Source organism: Elgaria multicarinata, chromosome 3, assembly GCF_023053635.1.
Source record: "Elgaria multicarinata webbii isolate HBS135686 ecotype San Diego chromosome 3, rElgMul1.1.pri, whole genome shotgun sequence".
In the NCBI taxonomy this organism is placed as follows: domain Eukaryota; kingdom Metazoa; phylum Chordata; class Lepidosauria; order Squamata; family Anguidae; genus Elgaria; species Elgaria multicarinata.
The window spans coordinates 10,292,310-10,314,801 of NC_086173.1; the positions used below are offsets into that span (position 1 = coordinate 10,292,310).

Genomic DNA, 22,492 nt, shown 5'->3' on the forward strand with positions numbered 1-22,492 from the left:
ATCTAACGATCTCAGGGTTCTCAGTCCCGTCCCACAAGGGTTCCCTGATGAAACCATGGCCATTCAATTTGTTTGAAGCCATTTTAGGTTTATGGTGAAGCCATAACCTCTCGTTAGCCCTGGGACAGGCTTGAATGAAACCTTTTGAACTGTAACGCTCATTTACAATTCGGTTTGAGAACCCTCTGAGCCAGATGGGTTGGCAACCCAGCTTGCTGTGGCTGTTCAAAGGCTCTTTTTCTCAACTATTATTTACATTGTACGCATCTTGCGAATTTATACCTCTAAGATTTCAGGAGAGAAAAGAGCATGAACCCATGCAGACAAACAACTGGCATCGTTTCAACCCCATCAGTGGCTTAGTAAAAACCATGTAATTGTACCTTTAAGGAGGAGGGGCATAAAGGGGATTATGGGTGGATTCAGTTTGGCCATGGCCAGCCGATAGACCCGGTGATTCCATGAAGGATCCTAGAAAGAGGGAAGAAAGATTAGCACTGGAATGTTTGTGATTGTGAGTGTATTAAGTGTACAGCCCTTCCTGCACCCAAACCATCCATTAGACTATGCTACCTGCCTTTTCTAGGACAGGAGGGCCTGGTTCTCACGAACAGCAGATCAGATGGTAAACCTGTTTCTGGATGATATCATTTCAGACTACAGGTGAAGTCTTACAGCAGGTGTAGACAACTTCTGGGGGTTCATGACCCTGTGTGGTGTAGTGGAAGAGCCAGTGTGGTGTAAGAGTTAGAGTATTGGACTAGGACCTGGGCGATTCATGTTCTAGTCCCCACTCAGGCTTGAAGTTCACTGGTGACTTGGGGCCAGTTGCTAACTCTAAACTTAACCTACCTCACAAGGTGGTTGTACAGATAAAATGGAGAGGAGGAGGAGGAGGAGGAGGAGGAGCATGTATACCACTTTGAGTTCCATGCAAGAGGAAAATTCTTATGTTCACTGCTTCAGGATCTGTTTCATATATGGAGCGGTATACACATTTTGTAAATAAAATAAGTTGGGATATAGTTGTAGTAGTAACAACAACAACAACGATGAAGATGATGCCCACACACACCAGAAGCCACCAGGAGCTACTCCCCCAAATTTGTTGCTGTAGTGGTGCAGCAACAAAAGAAAAAGGATGGACGTTCTTTAAAAACAGCCAGTATTTGTTACCACGCTGCTGCACCACTGAATTTTGGAGGCAAACAGTGGGTTGCTTTTTGAACCACACGGAAATTGGCCCCTCGCTGCTGCTGTGCTGCCAAATTTCTGCCGTTTGAGAGAACCAGGTTGGACCTGGTACACTTGACATTCTTGAGACAGAAGGCTCAAACTAGGTATGATAACAGAGATGGATGAATATCTCTCCAGTCTCTTTCAAATAGCCTCTGGAGGTAATGGGGTTGTATCTGGCCCATGATACTGGGAAGAGGGTTAATCCTCTCTCTGTGTGTGTACCGTTTTCCTGATGAAAATGGCCTCCCTTTAGAAGATGTAAACTTCTAGAGGGAGTTTCACGAGCATGGGGCTCTTGACTCATTTTATCCCCATGATTGAACGCAGGAAGAATGGGAAGCTTCCTCAAGTGAGGAGAGTGGGAGCTGGCATCTCTCTCCATTATACTCGTCATGCCAATGGACAGGAAAAGCCAGCAAGAACAGCCTCACTCAGTAGGAGACTAAAAAGGCACAAGTAGCCGAGCTGGGAAAGGAACTTGAGGTTAGGGACCTAAAAGAATTTCGTAATTGTTTGAAAGTCATCTAAACATGCCACAATCGCAGCCCTGAAGGCGAAAATGAGCAGGAGAACATCTTCTCCGAAAATACTTGTGTCTACTCTCCAATCAATGCACATTTTTCTGCTTTAGTGTGTGTGTGTGTGTGTACCTTTTGGGTGTGCGCTTTTGAAGATGCACATTTTCCCCATTTGAAATGCACACTTTTCCCATTCGACCAAAATGAGGAACGCGCGCAAGCGAATGAGGAAATGAGAGATGAGCCTCGAATTGGTGTTCGGCGAATCTGGCCGGTCACAAATATCTCTTGTTCGACCATCCCTATTTGAGGTCACAAAGGGACAACAGTTCTGATACAAGTTTACATAATGAGCAAGGACTAATCATAAAAGGGCAGACAAATCAGTTTATCTTTATCCTAAGTTCTGTCCCTGTTGTCGTTTATGGCCCAAAGAACTGAGAAGGAGCTGGTTATCTCTTCTGAACAAGGCCTAACTCTGTTGCTAAAGGCAAAAAGACAATTGATGGTTCACATCTTCAGGATTTCTACTGGCTGAAGCAACACCCACAACAAGGAAATATTGGCTAGTCCCAAGGATGCTTCAAGACAGAGGGCTATTCTGTCTTTTCTTCCTTGATGGAGTTTTCATTGTAAGAAAAAGAAGTGTTTTGAAAACATGGATAGGTTATGATTGGAAGTCATCATCACCTGGAACACACAGGCATCCTTAAAATTCCATGAATGAGGCAGGGTGATGATGCAATAAAACCCTCATCTGAAAGCACCCCAAAGGGAGAATATCTGGTCTCACATCCATAACTAAGGAAAGTTACAGCCCCTTCAAAAGGAAAATGGGATGCCCACTCACCAAGATTCGTTCCATGGTGCCGTACAACTTTCGTGTCTTGTGTGGAAGCTTCTAGGACATGAGAGAGGGAGAAAGAAAGAGAGAGGCCTGTTCAGAAACGACCAGTTAGTGCAAAAAGCCAAAGTGATTTCACACATGCAGTGTTTGATATTTCAGTTTTGTTTTTGTTTTTTATTTTCAGGTGTTTTTTTCCAGTTTGATACTTGATCATCAAGTGGTGCTTTCCTTGGGTAAAATGGCTTTGATACCTCAAACCTCACAGGGTGAACTCTCCTATCTTCTCACAAGATCTCAGATTCTCATGCAGTTCTCCTGTTCATGTGCAGATCATCGGATGAACAGCTGTCAGGGGAGGAGATACTGGGCAACATGCATGCTTATGTAAACTGACTAAGAAAACAGGCCTTGGCTTTTGAAGTGATACTGAAAACCCATTTACACAGCAGGCCTGTTCAGACAACACACTAAGCCATGGTTAGGCTGCTAATCCTTTTTGCAGCAAATGGTTAGTGAGTGTGTTTAAACCATGGTTATGTAGTCATCATGCTTAGGAATGGTTCACACAACATGGTAAGTCGTAATGGCCCTGTTCAGAAGATACCTTAAACCATGGCTTTAACCATGGTGGTTAAGCCAAAAAGCCAGGTTGTGTTCAGAAGACACCTTAAACCACGTGGTGAATAAAGCAAAAAAGGCTTATTTACTGTGGTTAAAACTGTGGATTAAGGTGTCCTCTGAACACATCCTGGCTTTCTGGCTTAACCACCATGGTTTAAGGTGTCTTCTGAACAGGCCCAATGGTTAGCTTAAAATACATAACCACCATGGCTTAGCATGTCATCTGAACAGGGTCAACAGCTTGTAGATGTTAATTTCCAATCAGTGTCTTCCCCTAGCCTCTCTGTAAAGTCAGGATATGAATGAGGCAAAATGGTGTGGGCAACGTATCATCATGTGGGCATTGAGCTGTGGAAATAATCCACACCACTTCTCAGAGGCAGATTGGTCATTTGAGTCTTTTTAGTGGCACATGCACACAACTGTTTTGGTGCACATCCAATATGTTCATGGTGCACAATCCATTTGGCAGACATGCACCCTCATGCAGGGAAAAGTCAGATGGCCCCTGAAGTGACCGTGAACCAACCTCAAAAACAAGCACATTGCTCTAGTTCTCACTTAAGGTGGTGAACCTAAGGGGAGGCTGACCACTTGAGACTGCAAAGGCTCCTCTGTTAATAACATCAACAACGTGAATCCCTGTCTATAGAAAGCTAGATGCCTAGCTAGCCATCTCCCTGATACCTTAGTACTCTATGTGCATGGATCTTTTTCATGGGGAAGCTTCAATCATGTGAGCCTGAACCTGCAATTTAGAAGCAGTTCAGCACCTGGGCAGGTATGGGCAACCTCAAGCCCAGGGTCCCAGTCCAGCCCTGTTGGAGTCCCAATCTGGTCCCCTTCGTCAGAAGGCCACACCCCCTTTCCCTGGCCACACCTCTTTCTCCTAACCAACGATCACTTGAAGAAGGCAGCTCAGAGAACTGGAAGATGGCAGTTACCCCTCCAACTGTCAAGGACAAAGATTCTAAAGCTAATTTGCATGCACCCTGCCTACTGGAGCAAGTGGGAGGAGCCATCCTGCTCCACTGATGGAGAGCTAAGCCATAGACCAGCCTTCCCCAGCGTGGTGGGCTCTAGATGTTTTGGACTTCAACTCCCAGCATTCCTGAGCTTTGGCCATGCTGGCCAGGGTTGATGGAAGTTGAAGTCCAAAATATCTGGAGCAGACTTGGGTAAGGATTTTGATTCAGTTCCATTTTGATACGAATTTACCCAAATTTGCATGGATCTCCATATTCAAGAGAAGAAGAACTCAATTATTTTAATAAAATCAGATGTGGGAAAAAGTGAAACTGACCAGTTCACCCATCTTGGCCCAGTGTTTTGAGTGCTTTGTTCTTATAAGCCTGGGTTTAAATCACTGCGTAGTCAACCATGTTAGTGCTGAAATAGGACTACTACCTAATTCTGACAGGCTCCTTATCTTTAACAGATATCTGGTAAGCAGATACGTAATGATCTTCTCGGGGTTGGGATTAACTGTACCTATTAAATTAGGCCGCTGCAGAAGGGTAAGAATTTCAATGCTGTTTTTTTGTAAGAGTTTACCCACATCCACAAAATTCTTTCTCTCTGGGCGAGAAAGAACTTGAGATTTATTTGAGATTTGATCTTGATCAAAACAAACTAGTTTTGCTTTGTTTTTTAATCATACACCACTAGTTTAGGTTAATGGTTGGGGTTCAAAGTGGCCCATTTCTCAAATCCCATCTACCATGGTCATTTGGGAGTTCATCTGGGTCTGAGTTTTACTCCAGCCTGAGATTGCAGAGTCATCTGATTGTTTCAGCATCGTTCCCTGCTGTTGGCCACCACATCCCTCACTCGAGTACCAAATGGATCGCATCCCAGGATGTGGTGAGCTATAGTATGAAAGCATGATGACATATGTTATGAGTTCATTTAAGCCGTGATGTCAACTTGGGCTTGACTCACTACATCAAATATGACCCCCTAATAAATAGATGCTTTGGAGTTGGCAAGAGTTATGCCATTCTAGAACTTGATATCCTCTTCCCAGATCTGTTAATATTAACAGATCCACATCATATAAGCCTCAGTGGGGAAGGTCACAACTCCTCACTCCCATAAATTACTCACCCACTTAAAATAGTAGTAAAATGACCTCTCCCTGACTACTCTAGCCCAGTTTAGTTTTCCTCCCTTCTACACCTACTAACCTTGTTTCTACTTGCTTGATGCATCACCCATAATATTTTGCACATGTCAATAGGCCCTTCTGGTCTCCCTGTGCGTCCACCTCAGCCCAGAATGTCTGTCTCCTTTATCTCACTTCCAGAATTATGGCTTCACATTGCCCCAACCCCACCCGTTTTGACTACTGATTTGCAGCTCTGCCTTTGCTTCACCAGTATCCACACACACACACAAAAGGGTGAAAGATCCCTGGGATGCCTTGCAAAATGACCATGAACTGGCATCTGGGAGATGGAGCAAATCACTTCTCCTTAAGAGGTGTAAAAGAATTTTGTTTCAGTTTGTTAAACATCAGAATTTGCCCTGTTCCCACCCGTGAACGCAAACAGACAAAGTTTGCATATTCTGGAGCCTGAAATCAAAATGTGTTTGTTATGATGCTCCCCCAAATATGCATTTTTTCAATGGGGGGGGGATTAAACACTACGCAAACCAAGTGCATTCTTTAAAGCAAACCTGAATGTGCATGTTTCCACTTCAAATAACAACAACTTGAATTGGGAAATGAGACGGACCAAACTTCGAGGAGGGACTAGGAGAACCTCAACTAGCTTGAGTCTTGCTGATTCTCCTATTCCTACTTCTCCTTAGTACTTGTCAGTATAACCCAGGTTCAACAGCCTCGAAGCAAACACTGCTTCTTTTCTGTCCACATCAGAGAAGTACCTCCCAGGTCCTAGCAAGGCGACTGACGGTGGAGTGGCTCAGGCCAAACATCACTGCAAAGAAGGAGTTCAGGTTCTTTTGGTCCTTCAGGCTGAAACCAAACACATAAGAGACACTCAACCCAAGGAGGTAGTTTAGAACAAGGTGGACTCTAAAGCCCAAACATTGTCAATGCAAAGGCCAGGACTAGGGATGTCCCAAGTGTCCAAATCAGTCCAGGAGTCTAACATACTCCCTCGTGTCCACCTCCCTGGACCCAGTTGGGCACCCACAGTGCATTCTTGGGCCTGCATGTCGAGCACCCGCACAGCCCAATGAGTGCCTGGCAGCTGTCCGCCCTTATCTGAAGCCTCCATTTTGTGTGACAATGGAGGCTGCAGAAATTACGCAATTTCCCCCACTGTGTAAATGGTGGTGGCCCATTTGCACAAGAGTAAAGGTGTGAACCAAATGCATTCTGAGGGGTGTGCATAGGGCTGCATGAGAATTTCATTTTTGCTTGCAAAATATACAAGCTTGCCCTGTTCAAAGCCCTGAACATGAGCACGAACATGTGAAAATTTCCACAAATTGTGGAACATGTGTTGATGTTGTTCTCAATTCCAGTTCCCTATTCAATTTGCACAAATTCCCTTAGTAGACTGGATCAGCCTCACTTTAGTCTATGGAGGAAATTTGCACAAATTTGGGGAGATTTGCACAAATTCAGATAGATTTGCACACATATCCCATTCGATGACTGTTTGCGAAAAGTGAGCAGCGGTCCCAAATGTGAACGGGAATCCTAGCAATCTTGAACATTGCTCGTTCATTCATCCCTAGGTTTGCCGAAGGCAGATCCAGGTCTATGGGTAGACCTCTGGATGATTTGCAGTACAACATCACAACTACTTCACAATAGCAACAACACAAAGGCTTTTCCTCCCCCTTTAAGGTTGAAGGAAGCTTGTGAGAGAAACTTGAAATGAGGTTTTCTGTGAAGGAATTCATAGCTCAGTTCTGAGACTGAGAACAAATTTCTGAGCTGAGCGTGTACTCAGAGGTGTCTTGTTCATTAATTTTTTGGCCTTAGCTAGACCTACCAGTTTAGTGGGACAGAGGGGTGAAGATCTCATAATATTTTTATTGTGAGATCTCCCCCTCTGTTCACACACAGCATGCGACGACCTCAGAGGGAGAGGCATCATGCCCGCCATTTTGGGTTTTTTTCTTAAAGGAGAAGATACACACAAGCGCTCGTGCACAAAAGGTAAGGTTTTTAAAATATATATACCCTATTTCTTCGATTTTAAGACACACTTTTTCCCCCATATAAACATCTCTAAAAATGGGGTGCATCTTAGAATTGTGGGTGTGTCTTAGGTTTGTTTTTTTTCTGTTGGTGATACTGAATTAGTGTGCGTCTTACAATCGATGGCGTCTTACAATCGAAGAAATATGGATATATATTCTCCACTCACCCCACCCCACCCCTGATGGGTGCAGTGTTCCTGAGGAGCTCTGCGCACCGTGCGCGGGTCCCGGCTCCTTGTGAGGAACCACAAGGAACCGGGACAAACCACTATGCCTGGCAACACTTTCCGTGGTCTCAAGATCAGCCCAGGACCATGGAAAAACTGGGCTCAAATGGTAGGGCAAGATCCCAGGGCAAGGGAGGGATCATCTGTCCCTGATCCCGGGATCCTCTGTGCATCATGTGAATGCACAGGGATGATTGCGGGGATCGCCCCAGAATTTCGCCCCGTCTAGCTAAGGCCTTTTTCTTTTCCCTCTTCATTTTTTTCATTGATTTTTTAAAAATTACATTTTCCATAGGAAATAAGTTGCACGACAACAACATACTAAACAGCCAACTTATACCAACATTTCCTCTTCTTTATATCAACAAAAATGGGTTAACAATCATTATAATTTATTAAGTGTGCCAAAATCGTTTAAACCACTTAAATTGTTGCTCAAAATAGCACAAGATCCCCACTTCCTGACTAGATCTGATAATCCAGGTTAAGTTATTTAGAACTGTAAAATCCCATAATTTAACGTAGCACTCTCTACTTCTTGAGATTTCATTAGATTTCCACAGTTTTCAAGATGCTATTCTATCCGCGGCAAACACATTGCCTTAATGTCCTTTAATTCTAAGTGTGCTTCAATCCCATTGCTGCCCTTCTGCTCTGAGTCACTATTTGGCATCTGGTTCCAGTTGGAACCCCTTACTCTGATTTAATTTTATGTGTACCTCTTGCCTCTCTGAGGAATTATCCAAACATTTAGCTCCACGCAACGGTTTCTAGTTAAAAAAATAAAAATAGTAGATCTCACAAGCATGAAGTCTGCCTGCCTTTGGCCAAGGACATTCCTATCTACCAGACGCTTACTGTGCCGCCATCTTGATGAATTTCCGGAGCAGCTGGGCCCTCTTGATGACATCCGGACAAAGGCAGAGCTCGGTGGTGACCCAGAACTGCAGCTCATTGAAACGACGCAGGAAGCGCTCCAGGTTGGCCGTGGTGGCACTGGGAAACTTCTGCGGCCCAAAAATGTAGTAGATCAGCTCCACCTTAAAAAATACAACAGCCGGGAGAGTCTCCGCTGAACTCCAACCTTAAAAACACAAGGCCTTGGCTCAGCTCCACCTTAACGCGTGTGCCCTAAGAGCTCGAGATCTCCACTCTGCTCCACTTTATAAGCATAAGGCAACCCCTAAAAATCTCTGCTTCGTGCCAAGGTTATGCGGGCAAGCAGTGGGAACGTTGGAGGTGCAGCAAGGAAAGGCACTTCAACCCCATTCATTGCAACAGATTCCGGCTGTGAACAAATTCTCTTTACCTGATGGACGCTTTTGAAGAGGTTCCAGTCATGCTCAGTGAACTGGTTGGCCAGGTCCTTGGAACTGATGAAATCCAAGCTTTCCGAAGAACCCATTGTGGGGCCCAGCTGTTCAGGGTGAGGGGCCTATGCAAATGGGAGGAGAAAACAGTGGTCATGGCTAGGGATATTGCAGGTGTTCGGTTAGGTCCAGCAATCTGGTGAGTGGAGCCCTCCGTCCAGATCCCCAGACCCGGCTCGCCTAGCCATAGGGTGCTCACACTCATCGAGTGCCCCATGGTCCACGGATGCCTTGCAGCCGTCTGCTTCTCACTGTGAGCTGACATTTTCCATCAAAACTGGGCTCCCGGAAGTGCACAGATCTGACCTTGAGCACAATGGCTGCCGTAAATGGCCATTTCCACAAGAGTAGAGGTGTAAAAGGGGCTCTTCTTGCAGAAATGGCCATTTACGGCAGCCATTGTGCTCAAGGTCAGATCTGCACACTTTCGGGAGCCCAGCTTTTGTGTCTAAGGAAGGGAGCATGGAGTGGGGCAGAGAATTAATATGAAGTCTTCAGAAATCTCCACTGCAGGTCTCTACAAGGAACACACACTCACCAAGCTGTGAAGCTCCTGAACACTGACAGCAAAGAGCCTCTCATTCAACCCCAGGGATGTAAACACACCGAAGACTTCCATGGGTAACACCTCTTTATCTGTGGGAGGGAGATCAAAATGGGTAAGAGACAAGGCTGCACCACAAAGGGTCACAGGGGGGCAGTGTTTCTCACAGTAGAAATATTATGTCTCCTCTTCTTGCAAAGTCGGTGTTCGCTGACAACTGTCTCCTTTCTCTCCGTAATTAAGGGTTGTGTGAACTTAAGCATGAAGACAGGCGGAACAGGGGGACTAGCTTGGAAACACTCTTTCAAAATTCAGTACAAATATATTTATTCTTCTCCAGGGTCAAGAAGGAAGGAAGGAAGGAAGGAAGGTCCCAACTATTTTTACAACTTTGAAGCAAAAGCTGGCTGTAAGGTGGCACCAGTCGGCTAGCACCGGTGGCACCCCTAAAACACCTCCCTGTAAATCCTCAGAGCACTTTCAGAAAAAGAATTTAATAAAGCGAATGATTATCAGATATATAAATAAATGCACATGTGGCATTTTATATTTTTTAATTTTATTTTTTAAAGGAAGAAAGAATATAAGAAGAGCCCTGCTGAATCAGACCAAGGGCCCATCTAGTCCAGCACTCTGTTCACACAATGGCCCACCAGCTGTCGACTAGGGAACCCACAAGCAGGACACGGTGCAACAGCACCCTCCCACCCATGTTCCCCAGCAACTGGTATACAGAGGCCTTCTGCCTCTCAGATTGGAGGTAGCATATAGCATCTCGCCTTTCTCTGTTTATCAGATTAGGTTATAGATATATTATGCCCCATCCCCTTTTTAAAACCATCCAAATTGTTGGCCATCACTATATCTTGCAGTAGCAAATTCCATAATTTAACTATGAACTATGTGATAAAGTACAGCTCCTTTTATTTCTCCCGAAAGCCCTGCCAAACAGTTTCATGGGATGACCCCATTGGGTTCTAGCATTATGAGAGAAGGAGAAAAACGTCTCTCTTATCCACTTTCTCCAGACCGTGCATAATTTTGTACACCTGTTATTGTAAAGCGTCTCGATGCCAGAAATGGTGAGGCGGCGCTATAAAAATTAGGGGTGTGCACGGACCCCCCACTCCGCTTCATTTTAAGATCCGCCATTTTTGGATCGGCCCGCTCCGCCCCGCCCCCACTCCGCCTGTGCCCACTCCGCTCCACTCGGAGCTCCGGATCCGGATCGGAGCTCCGGTCCCCCCCATGGGGGGGTTACCGGGCCCTGCCACCATCGCCGCCCATGCGGCGACGGCGGCAGAGCCCGGTAAGGAGGAGGGGGGCCTTACCTGCCTCCGTCCGTGGTCCGTCGCCGTCTTCAATTGAGCCCGTGGTTCCACCAGGAAGTCTGGGCCGCAAGTGCGGCCCAGACTTCCTGCTGGAACCACGGGCTCAATTGGAGATGCTGACGGACTGCGGAGGGAGGCAGGTAAGGGAGAGGAGGGCGGGGGGGTTACCGGGCCCTGCCGCCATCGCCGCCCATGCGGCGACGGCGGCAGAGCCCGGTAAGGGACCAAGGGGGAGGGGGGCCTTACCTGCCTCCGTCCGCGGTCCGTCGCTGTCTTCAATTGAGCCCGCGGTTCCACCAGGAAGTCTGGGCCGCAAGTGCGGCCCAGACTTCCTGCTGGAACCACGGGCTCAATTGGAGACGCTGACGGACCGCGGACAGAGACAGGTAAGGGAGAGGAGGGCGGGGGGCGTTACCGGGCCCTGCTGCTGTCGCCGCATGGGCGACAGCGACAGCGGCAGGGCCCAGTAAACCCCACTTACCTTTCCGGCGGAGCTCCGGATCGAGGCGAAGGATCCGCCTTCGCCTCGATCCTCTTCGCCACGCTCCGCCGGCCCCCCAATCCTCTTCGCCTACGCCTTAAGGGCAGGCGAAGCCCCCCGCTCCGCTACTGCTTCTCTGGTCCGATTAGAAGCGGAGCACATCCCTAATAAAAATGCTTTAAATAAAATAAATAATATCAGTCTTCCCTCCCTCACCTTCTTCCTAAGCTAAGCAGACCCACACTTTGTAACCTTTACTCATAGGGGAGCTACTCCAGCCCCTTTGTGTGCACCTTTTCCAACTCTATCATAATATTTTTTAGGTGCGATGAGTTAGCCTCTGCCTGAAACATAGGAGGGGGGGGGGAAACCAACAGCTGACTCAGCATTCCCCTTTATCAAAGATTATGGCGGAGGACGGAGGAAATATAAAACATGTGATCAGTGCAGCACTGCCAGTTTTCTCTCGGCTTAGCAACTGAAAATTAGATGTGCCTATGAGTGAATCAAAAGCTGCTCAGCTACTAGTTTTGGAGCTGGACCTTTAACGTGAGCCCACGGAATAATGGGCTCAAGTTACAGGAAGCCAGATTCCAGCTGGACATCAGGAAAAACTTCCTGACTGTTTGAGCAGTGCGACGGTGGAATCAGTGACCTAGGGAGGTTGTGGGCTCTCCCACACTAGAGGCCTTCAAGAGGCAGCTGGACAACTGTCTGTCAGGGATGCTTTAGGGTGGATTCCTGCATTGAGCAGGGTGTTGAACTCGATGGCCTTATAGGCCCCTTCCAACTCTGCTATTCTATGATTCTATGATTCTATGTTCCTCCCTGCCATATGTCAGGCAGGATCTCTGCCTTTTTACTATTATTTAAGAAGTGCTGCATGTGCATTTGTCTGCTATCCTTTCATCCATTGCCTTCCTAACAATAATACGTACGTTTGGGTTTTTTTAAGGAAATACGTTCTTTGAAGTGCTGAACTGCTCCGGAGATTGGGGTGGGTGGATGTTTCCTAATGGCATCATGGAAGACAACCAACCAACACTATGAACCTGCACTGCACCCATTCACTTCTGCTGTGAACTAACGGAACCAAGTTTCTACACTGCTTGACACTGGGAATGAAAAGCAGCCGTGGGCTCTGAGCTAACACCAGGTGTACTATGCCTTCTGGGAAAGTCCTCGCCCTGGATGGCGAAGACACAGCTAGTACAGCGGGGTGGGCAACTTGTGGCCATCCAGATGTTTTGGCCTAAAAGTCCCATCAGTCCTCATCATTAGCAATGGTGTGGGAGTCTGAGAGGGACGTGGAGCCTAGCAGACCCTCTCCCCACACTCAGCCTCCTGGTCTCCAGTCCACAGATCACTGCACGCACCTGACTTGGTGTACACCAAGTCAGGTGAGCGCAGCGGTCCCCGCTCATCTGCCAAGCTGCCGTTTATGTAAAAATAGAGTCTCAGCCTTTTTCGTAAATACCCATTTAAGCAAATGGCGACTGTAAAGGGGACATTTATGAAAGATGACAGGAGTAATACTTCACTTACGCCTGTAAATCTTGCATTTAACAGCATACATTGAATTTTTATCTGAGCCCAGAATAGGTGTTTTAAATGGGTATTGTCTGTTTTTATGCTTTTTAACGGGTTTTTTAAAATTTTGTATATTGGTTTTTAATGTTCAATGTTTTAATCTTTGCAAACCGCCCAGAGAGCTTCGCCTAAGGGGCGTCATATAAATGTAATAAATAAATAAATAAATAAATACAGGTTTGGCTACTTTACAGCTGCCATTTACAAAAATGGGGATTTACAAAAAAGGCCGAGGTAAAAATGGCAGCTCATTGAGGGATTGGGCAGCTGCATGCTACACGCCAGGCACCTGCAGACGTCGTAGTGAGCCAGGGCGAGCTGAGGGTCTGGCAAGCGGCGTGAGACCCAGTGAGTTCATCCATCCCTGCTCACCATGATCTATGCTTGCTTGGTATGATGGAAGTTATAGGCCAAAACTTCTGGATGGCCACAAGTTGCCCACCCCTCCACCAGAGGCAGCAAAGCTTCCTTCTTTCCCAGGTGGTGATAGCTGATCTGCCTGTGTATCACCTTAAAGGAAATGCACTAAAGTTGCAGGTGTTGGGTGGGGGGGAAGCCATGTAGTCAGCAAACACTGCTGCTGCTGGCACCTGCTGCTTTAATTCCCCCACACTTAGCAATATCCCCAAAATAGGTTCAGCACCTTCGATAGCGCGTGAGCATTCTGGCTGGTTCTGACTGAAAACCAGAGTGGATTCACAGCCCCACCAAAATCAGAGCCACCAGCCTCCACTTCTCACACTGCCTCTCAGGGACCTGGTCAGAGTGATGCTCCAGACCATGAGCCTGCTTCAAAGTAATGCAGGGGAAACAGCGCAGGCAGGTGAGGCAGGGAGACCTTCAAGGACCTTGAGCTGTCAACAAGGGTCGACTGATGCAGATCCTCAACGCCACACCTGGGTGGACCGAACATAGTAAGGGTGCTTCCATGGCAACCCCACCATCTTCAGCCTTGGAAAATCATGCACACTGTGGAGGTTGCATGTGCTAGAGGTAGAGGCCCCGGTCCATGGAAATTTTAGCTGGGTTGGAAGGCCACCTAGGGGGGATTGCGTAAGGTGCCACTCACCCCCGGAAGAAGTGACCTTGACCAGGATCCATTCTTTGTTCCAGCCGTGGTCGTCTGCCAAGGACGCAAGCACCTCCTGCACTGAAGCGTTCACTGGCAGCACCGTCGTGAGGCAGGAGTGGTCTGGTCTGTAGATGTCATATGGGACTAGGCAGGAAGGAGGGGAGCAAAGGCAGGAATATTAGCAAAAGAGTGGCAACTCAGTAGCAGAACCAAGGATGGAGGAATTGGTCAATTTCACTTTCTCTCCAATTCTCACTTTTCCAGTCTTAAGTTCGGTTCATCTCAAACTCTGAGAATTTCTCCAGTCTTAAAGTTCAGTTCATCCTACACTTTGAGGATCTTGTTTTTAAAAGTTCACATGAAAATTCATAAGCATCTTGGTGCATATTTCTCCTAATACATGCATTTTGGAAGGCACTGTTACCTTCTATGGAAAAGAGACTAATTTTAATCTGTTATGGTGAAGAATTATAAAGGAAAACTCCAAGCAGCCTATGGAGTCCACCCATATCTTGGTTTGTAAAGTAAAGGGAAAATATATATATATATATATATATGTTGAAGGTACTATTCTCTGTCAATAATGTGTTTCATTTTTATTTATTTATTTTTCTTTTCTTTCTGTTGGTTTGTTTAACCTTTTTTTGAATACTAATAATTTTTTTTTTAAAAAAAGTTAGTTTCATCCCAAACTTTGAGAATTCTTTTTTTAATTTCACATGAAAATTCATAAGCATTTTGGTGCACGTTTCTCCTAATACATGCATTTTTGTAGGCACTGTTGCCTATTATACGATTTTTTTGCAAGCCATTTTCCTCATACGATGCATTTTGAAACATGATTTCCCCTAACATGTGCATTTTTATACGCATGTTTTGATTGGAGAAATCCATTGCAAAATTCAGAGAAGGGCAACTTTCAAATAGGGATGTACGAAAATTTCATTTCAGTTTGTAAAACATTCGAACTCGGCCCACTTGCAATCCTGAATGTGGAATGGGACTGGATTTTATCGAGAAAAAGTTTGCAAATTCCCAAGCTTGTGATAGCGATACAAAAAATGTGCATTTTGAAAAATGTGCACAAAATGTGCACAGTCCTCATTCAAATGAAAAGAAAAAAAAGAGGTCACAAAGCAGAATTGGAGCTAGATGAACCATGTTACAAAGTGGAGTTTGGAGAAACTCAGCAAACTCAAACATTGCTGGTTCTCCCATCTTTCATTTCACACAGTAGTTTGGAAGTGTGAAGCTAGGTCAGTTCGCATTAAAACACAAACAAAGAATTTCCCTGCTTTCCATGTACAAAGTCTCTGCTTTGATCCCATCTTGACCTCTGCTTCAGGTGGCAAAATGTCTTGGGTCAGCCTCTTGATGGGTCATGCGTTACACAGGACTATTTAAATTGGCCATATAATCCAGAAGCCGACCCAAGACATTTTGCCGCTTGAAGCAGAGGTCAAGATGGTTTCACCTCTGCATTCCATCCACAGAAGCTGAAAGAATTGCAGGTGAACCTGACTTTCACACAGTGATGGGACAGCATCCTCCATTCACCCAAGGGCAGCAACTTCATGGGGCAGGCTACCTGGAACACAGAGATCTATCCTCCAGCAGAAGAGAATGGTCAGGTGTCTGTCACCACTGCCCTCCCCACATCTGCCACCTGAGGTGACTGTCTCAGGCCTTAGCTAGACCTAAGGATTATCCCAGGCAAATGGAGGGGTAGTCCCTGCCTGGTCCTGGGATCCCCTGTGTGTCATTTGGATGCAGAGGGATGATCCCGGGACAATCCCAGGATATAGGCCTGGTCTAGCCATGGTCTCACTCTTCCTAACAACTGGCCCTTCCTATAAAGTCAATCAGAATCCTCTAGCCATGTATTTGTAGTCAACCAGCAGGTTTAAATCCCCTGTTTTGTTTCATGATCTCAGAATGCAAAGCTGGCTCGACCCATGAGCAGGGAAATCATGAGAGTTTACTTTTATCCTTGGCTCGGATGGTGTAACTGCTGTTCAGAAACGATTCCTCCTGGCTTGCAAACCAGTCCACAGCACTTCGCACCTGGGAATAGGAAAGAAGGAGAGAAAAAAGGAGGCATTAAGATGCAATTCTCTTGTACCTTCGGAATTCTTTTCAAGAGGTTTCTCTGGTTCCAGGACCATCACTAAATAGAAAACTCAACAGCACAACCCTGAGGATATAAAACAATACACTGAAGGGCCCCTGCTCCATGCCACTCATGTGATTCCATAATGGTACTGTGTGAAGAATTCAGCATCCAAAGACTCTCCACTTTTCATTTAAGGAAATGTAAGTTTCTAGTCCTTAGGTTTCAAAGATAGCTTAGTCTCAGTGTCCCTCCCATAATGAAGAGGAAGCAGAATAAATTGTGTGTGTGCGCGCGCGCGCACAGATTGTTCTTAATTTGCATAATTTATTCAGATTTCAGGATTCAGCTTTTTCTTGGGGCATATTTTTTTATTTGTGCATCAGCCCTAGTGAACTGGCAGGTTGTTGGGTGTTGCACAGGTTTACCAACTATGAGAACCTCGGTGAAGAGCAAAGATATATACAGGCACGCCTTATCTTAGAACTTGCTATCTATTCTAGTGGGGAAATGAGATGATTCCATCCAAACCTTCCTTTATTTTATTTTATTATCTTTTTTAAAAAAAGAAAAAGGTCATGTTGTTGTTGTTATTATTATTATTATTATTATTATTATTATTATTATATTATTTATTTATATAGCACCATCAATGTACATGGTGCTGTACAGAGCAATGTACAGCAACATGTCTGTACAGACAGACATGTTGCTGTCTCTCATTGTTAAATATCCAAACAAGTTTGCCTAGAAGTCTAAAAGAGCAGCAGTCCGAATAATCCGTTCCCCATGTGCAGCAGAATGACGTGGCATTACTTCTACCCATCCATTTTGGTATGCCTCCTCACCGCTGAGTTCTGCCTTAATGGCACATACAAATATTCCCATGTTGGTGGAGGGCTGGGAGGTTAGGCAGGACAAGTTTTTAAATTAAAACAGTTCTGCAAAATTAAGCATATTTGCCCACTCTGTGCTATCTATTGAAACTGCAGGACTTTACAAGAAAGGCTCCATTGAGAGAACTGGAGAAACTCTGATTGAAGTCTCTTCATTTACCTGAATCGTTGGAGTTGCGCAGTTGCTGCCATTTTCCAAGCTGTTCAGAGAAGAGGAAAAGGCATCAGTCCACTTCACATCTTAACAGCTATTCAGACCAGCTCAGGTCTTACACAGCACATGTGAGTGTGTACGAATCATACACTGAAGCAGAGCAGCAATTATAAAATCACGGAGGCCAAGAAGATGCCAACTCCAGCCTCACTATCTGCTGAAGATCAGTTCTACACAACCATCTAAACCTGAGGTCTCCAACATGGTCCCATGGGCATCAATGTACCTCTGGACACCTCTTCTGGTACTCGCCAGGCTACCTGTCCCTCCTGATTTTTATTTTATTTCCTCAAATTTTAATAACATAGTGTGTCTGTGAGTATTTATACATTTCTCCTTAAGCTCTCCATATAAGGAAAATGGCAGAGTGAAGACAAGCTCTGAACCGAATCGGGGTCTGTCCAAACCAAACCTTGTAGCTGATGCATACCGCAACATTCTACCATTAGCTTTGCTTGATCTTTCCCACTCACACCCAGGCCCTCCTCTAAGAACTGCACAGCACGTAAGACTCACACTCGGTTCCTCCGGCGATCTTGCGTCTGTTCCTTCAGCAGGGGACCCAGACGATCATCCTGGGCTGCACACTCTGACAGGCTCTGCAAGAGAATGACCATAGCTGGTTAGCAGAAGCATCCAGCTCCCACTTTTTAAAAAGAGCACGTTGCTAGCCCTCATGGTTTTCCGGAATAAAAATCCAAGCATGTTCAAAAAAGAAGAAGAAAAGACAAGAGAAGAAAAAGCAGGGATATGGATCATGATTTCCCCATGTGCGATGAAATGGTCAAAACTAATTAGCAAAAGATGCCAGGCTGGTTGCCCCAGAGAATCTACTATTCTATGATTCTATGGTTCTATCAGATTTCTATCCCATCTTTTATGCTATTCACTCTCCCAAGATGGCTTGCAAATTAGAAGCTATTAACCAATTAGAAGCTATTAGAAGCTATTAAAAATATTTGAAACAAAAACAGAACATTAAGTAGTGATGGGCACCAATTTGGATGGCTTTAAAAGGGGGTTGGATAAATTCCTGCAGGAGGAGGCTATCAATGGCTACTAGTTCTGATGGCTAAGTGCTACCTCCATTAAGCCTATATACATCAATTACTGGGGAACATGGGTGGGAGGGTGCTGCTGACCCGTGTCCTGCTTGTAGGTTCCTGGTCGGCAGCTGGTTGGACATTGGATTAGATGGACCCTTGGTCTGATCCAGCAGGGCTCTTCCGATGTTCTTAAGTAACATTGAAAAACAACAGCCACAGAGAAAACCATGCTTAAAATGCAGAGCAGTAAAACCACTTGAATCCCAGAAACAGCAGGATCTCAGCCTGGGCCCATAAACCTCGCCGTGCTCCTGGACAGCTGCCTTTCAGCCCCCACCCCCACCCACCCACTGTCTGTGTGATACATCAACCCTTCAGAACAGGGATGCACGGATTTTGTAAAATCTGTTCCATCTGCATTTCATGGATGGTCAGGTGTCCCTTCATTCTATCATACACTCATCAACAGAATTGCTTTTCTAATACTCGGAATGTGTAAAAACATGCAAATCCCCCACCCCATGCCCATTGGTATGCTTTAACCTATGGGGGGAAATGCACATTTTCAGCCAGTTTTTTTTTGGGGGGGGGTGTTAATTGCATATTTTTCTGCAATTAAATTTATGTAAAATTCCAGAAAGTAAAACAAAACAACAGCCCATACGTCTGCAGAATCCGTGCGAATTGAGAAAAGCTGACCTGCTGCAGAATCTCTGGGTTGGATTCACAGAATTCCAATTCATTTGGTTCCGTTGCAGATTTCGCCAACATCCCTATTCAGACCTAACATTACAATCTGGACAAGCCATTAAGTCTACAATTCTAGGCATGGGTGCCAGAGAAAGTCCTGTCGGAGTTACTTCGGAGTAGACTCGCCGAGGATGGTGCTACCTGCCGAGGTCTGTTTCTGAGGCCTACAAAATGTTGGCACTGCGGTTTGCACCCCCATTACCTGCAAGAAGGCCACGGCACTGGATTCGGCCTGCAGCAAGCGCCCGTACAGTAACACCCACTGCCTCACCAGCCACAGGATTCTCTGTCTTTTGCCCAAAATGTAGCCGGCTTTGTCTTGCTCAGTGCCCTCCGAAGGTTCCGAATGGAAGGTGAGTGTTAGTCAAGGAGACACAGAGACATACAACCATGGGCAGGGTGGTCCCTTAGGTCCTTGCTCTGTTTCAGGGGGTCCTGGGCAAAGTGGCTATCCTGGCTCCCTTCCCTGTTGGTGGTCCTGGCAAGCTTACGTGGTAGTGATGGCAGGCAGTGTCAGTGCTCTGAGCAGCGCCATGTGGCTGGGGAGCATTTTCATTTCCCATCACACCCAGAACGATGCAACGTCCAGGGCATTGTGGGAAAATAAAAAGATGGTTACAACTAAATGCTGCTTTGAGCACTTGGCCAGGAAAAGAAAAGTCAAGTGTCAGCAATGGGCCCTTGCAGGGTACTGGGATCCTAGTAACTGCCCAAGGATTCCAGGTACAGACACTGACCCCACTGTAGAGCTCAGGCAGTCAACAATCAGAGACCCTGTTTAGATGACATGCTAAGCCATGGTGGCTAAGCACTTTAAATGTTATGGCTTAGCGTGTTGTGTGAACTGGTCCTAACCATGGTGGCCACATAACCACAGTTTAAACACACTCACCAACCCTTTGATGCAAAAGGGTTAGCGGCCTAACCATGGCTTGGCATGTTGCCTGAATAGGCCCAGACTGAGGAATAGAGACTACAAATTTTCCTTGACCCTTTAAAGAGAAAACTTTTTGTTTCATGAACTGAATTCAAAATTCCAGCAAAGCACATTTTTGAGTTGTACAGATCTCTACTTTGGGCACAGGCATCAATGCTTTGCGGGCATGAAAGAGTTAGGGTCTGGGTTCTTCAGAGAGAGGGATAAAAACGGTGGGGGAATGTGTGTGGGGGGGGAAGGATGATTTTCTTAATAATCAATCAATACCAAATTTGGCTGTATGTTTTGGGCTCAATATAATATTATAGAGATTATTATAGAGGCTCTTTCCAGTGGGTCCTTGTTGGGGTGTGGGACCTCAGCAAATGCCTGACCATGCCTACCCTTGACACTGGCCATACAGCACACTACAGCAGGCTGCAGGCCACTACAGTGGCACTCCCAAAAAGCCTTCAGCTGGCTAGGATCCAGGGGAGATGCAAGCAATGAAGGATATTGTTGGAGCAGAGTCTTGCAGAGCTGTAGTGTTGGCATGAACACGTTGTGCGTCAAGAGGAAATCTCCAAGGAAGGTGTCTGCAAAGAGATCAGAGAAGCCATTGTGGAATAGGAGTACTGGGCTAGTTCATCTCCCACATGTACCAGGTTAGATGGTCCCTTAACTACCTACCAAAAAGCCAGATAGATATGCGTTCACACTCCTACATAGAGCCTCATGGGCAATTCAGTGTGCACACAACCCATGTGCTAGACCTGATCACCCTGTTCATTCGAGGGAGAAGGCCGTCCCACCAGCACCATGGGCCGTGAATGTGGAGAGATTCCTACTCCGTTGCAAATGAATGGGGTAGCCTCAAAAACATGGAAGATCATCAGAGTACTAGGGCTCTAGCCTGCACTAAGACCTGCTCTGGACAAGCTTGTCGCCCCACAATTCTGCTCCAAATTGGTCCGTGAGCCAACCATTGACCTGGAGTTCTCACCCATGTGTGCACTAACTAACCTTTCTGATCAAGAAGGCTCTACTTACCAAGAGGGTCAGAGAGTGCGGAGTCTGGGCGCATGGCTTCCAGCAGATAGTCCAGTATTTTTTCAGGGGTCCCAGCCATCACTGAGTACCTGTTGGGAAGCCAGACCCAAAAGAGGTATATTAAGCAGAAACCACTGGGCAAGTTTTGAAGCCCTCCCTCCTATCATGAGTAGATTGGACACACACACCCTTTGTTGTTTAGTATATGATGGTGGTCCTCACAATCACGATACATAATGGGTTTCGGAGTCTATGGTGGCCACACAAGCAAATAGTGAAGATCTCGTGTGTGTAACTATGCACTCACAGTTCTGGTCTTAAGGCTGCCTATGTTGCAGTAAAATCTGCAGGAGAACTACATTATTAGTTTACACCAGGGGTGTTCGCACAATTAATCTTACTGCAGCAAGTGGAGATTTTCAAAAGACACATTCTTGCAATTCAAAAAAACTATTTTGCATCAGGAAAACTCCAAACTTCGCCTCCTTTAGTAATGGCAATTCTATGAAACTGTAATGATTGTGTGCTGATTGGTTTAATTGACTTGAGTGAGTGTTCTAGTGATTTGTATAAATGCATTCACCTGACATGGGAGAGGCAGTTTTTGTATGTATCGTGACTCACTCAAAATAAAGATTATTCTTCGTATGCTGGCTGTAGGAAGTTCTTCAGATATATGAAACCATCTGGTCTCCCAGAAAAGACACTACAGCAGTTGGGATAAGTTTCGAAGCACTTCCAAGAGCAATTGGAAGGCAGTCCAGGTTCCTAACGCCCTGCTCTTTCTTATGGGGGAAGGTGGGAAAAACCGAGAGAAACTACTTCTGCCTTTGGAATGGGGACAGTCTGCTGTACCTACTGCTCCCTGGAGTCCCAGGAAGGTGACTGGAGTTACTGCCTTGTGAGTTCTTCTCCAGGACAAGCACCACAGTCCCATGCTCCTTCAGCCGCAGGGTGTTGGCCTCAACATCCTATGGAGGAAAGCAGAATCTAGCAAGCTGGGTTGGTTCATCATACGTTGGGCAAGTCTACTGAAGTTGACCTAAAGCAGAAGTTCTCAAACCTGATCGGAGCGGGCAAAGAAAAGAAACGAATCCTGCCCCTTCCGAATCCTGCAATATGCCTGGTGTCAAGGTGCTGGTCCTGTGCAGCCCCCTTACCTGACAGTCTGTGTCACAAATATAGGCATGAGCTAGTTCCTCCAAACACACCTAATTTCAGAATATCAAAGCAGCCGAGTTCCAAAGGGGAAAGGGCCTCGGATTTAACCAAGCCTTGAATCTTTGGGCCTACCAAAATACATCCACACTAACACCCAGAAAGCCGTCATAATTAAAACATGCTCAATTGTCAGGAAATTCTTGAATCAGTAAAAGACAGCATGACTTAGCAAAGCCCGTCAGGTTCATCTAGAAGAACCACCACAAGTAACAAAAGAGAGAGACCATCACCATCGTCATCATCTCAAACGTCGCATGTTCGCCCATC

General features: G+C 45.9%; 1 protein-coding gene across 2 annotated transcripts in view; it reads right to left on the reverse strand.

Moving 5' to 3' along the window:
• Positions 1 to 22,492, reverse strand: part of RAPGEF3 (Rap guanine nucleotide exchange factor 3) — a 74,591-nt gene that overhangs the window by 13,726 nt on the left and 38,373 nt on the right. The window contains exons 11-24 of one of the 2 annotated variants that reach the window (XM_063119261.1): positions 21,860 to 21,975; positions 21,005 to 21,093; positions 20,472 to 20,550; positions 19,241 to 19,391; positions 17,759 to 17,841; positions 17,189 to 17,228; positions 16,005 to 16,086; positions 14,020 to 14,166; positions 9,543 to 9,640; positions 8,944 to 9,069; positions 8,493 to 8,674; positions 6,115 to 6,205; positions 2,608 to 2,655; positions 384 to 471 (exon numbers count right to left, since the gene is read on the reverse strand). In XM_063119261.1, coding sequence (XP_062975331.1) covers positions 384 to 471; positions 2,608 to 2,655; positions 6,115 to 6,205; positions 8,493 to 8,674; positions 8,944 to 9,069; positions 9,543 to 9,640; positions 14,020 to 14,166; positions 16,005 to 16,086; positions 17,189 to 17,228; positions 17,759 to 17,841; positions 19,241 to 19,391; positions 20,472 to 20,550; positions 21,005 to 21,093; positions 21,860 to 21,975 — 1,420 coding nt within the window. Of the gene's footprint in view, positions 1 to 383; positions 472 to 2,607; positions 2,659 to 6,114; positions 6,206 to 8,492; positions 8,675 to 8,943; positions 9,070 to 9,542; positions 9,641 to 14,019; positions 14,167 to 16,004; positions 16,087 to 17,188; positions 17,229 to 17,758; positions 17,842 to 19,240; positions 19,392 to 20,471; positions 20,551 to 21,004; positions 21,094 to 21,859; positions 21,976 to 22,492 lie in introns of both variants that reach the window. The other variant, XM_063119260.1, reaches the window with a different exon arrangement.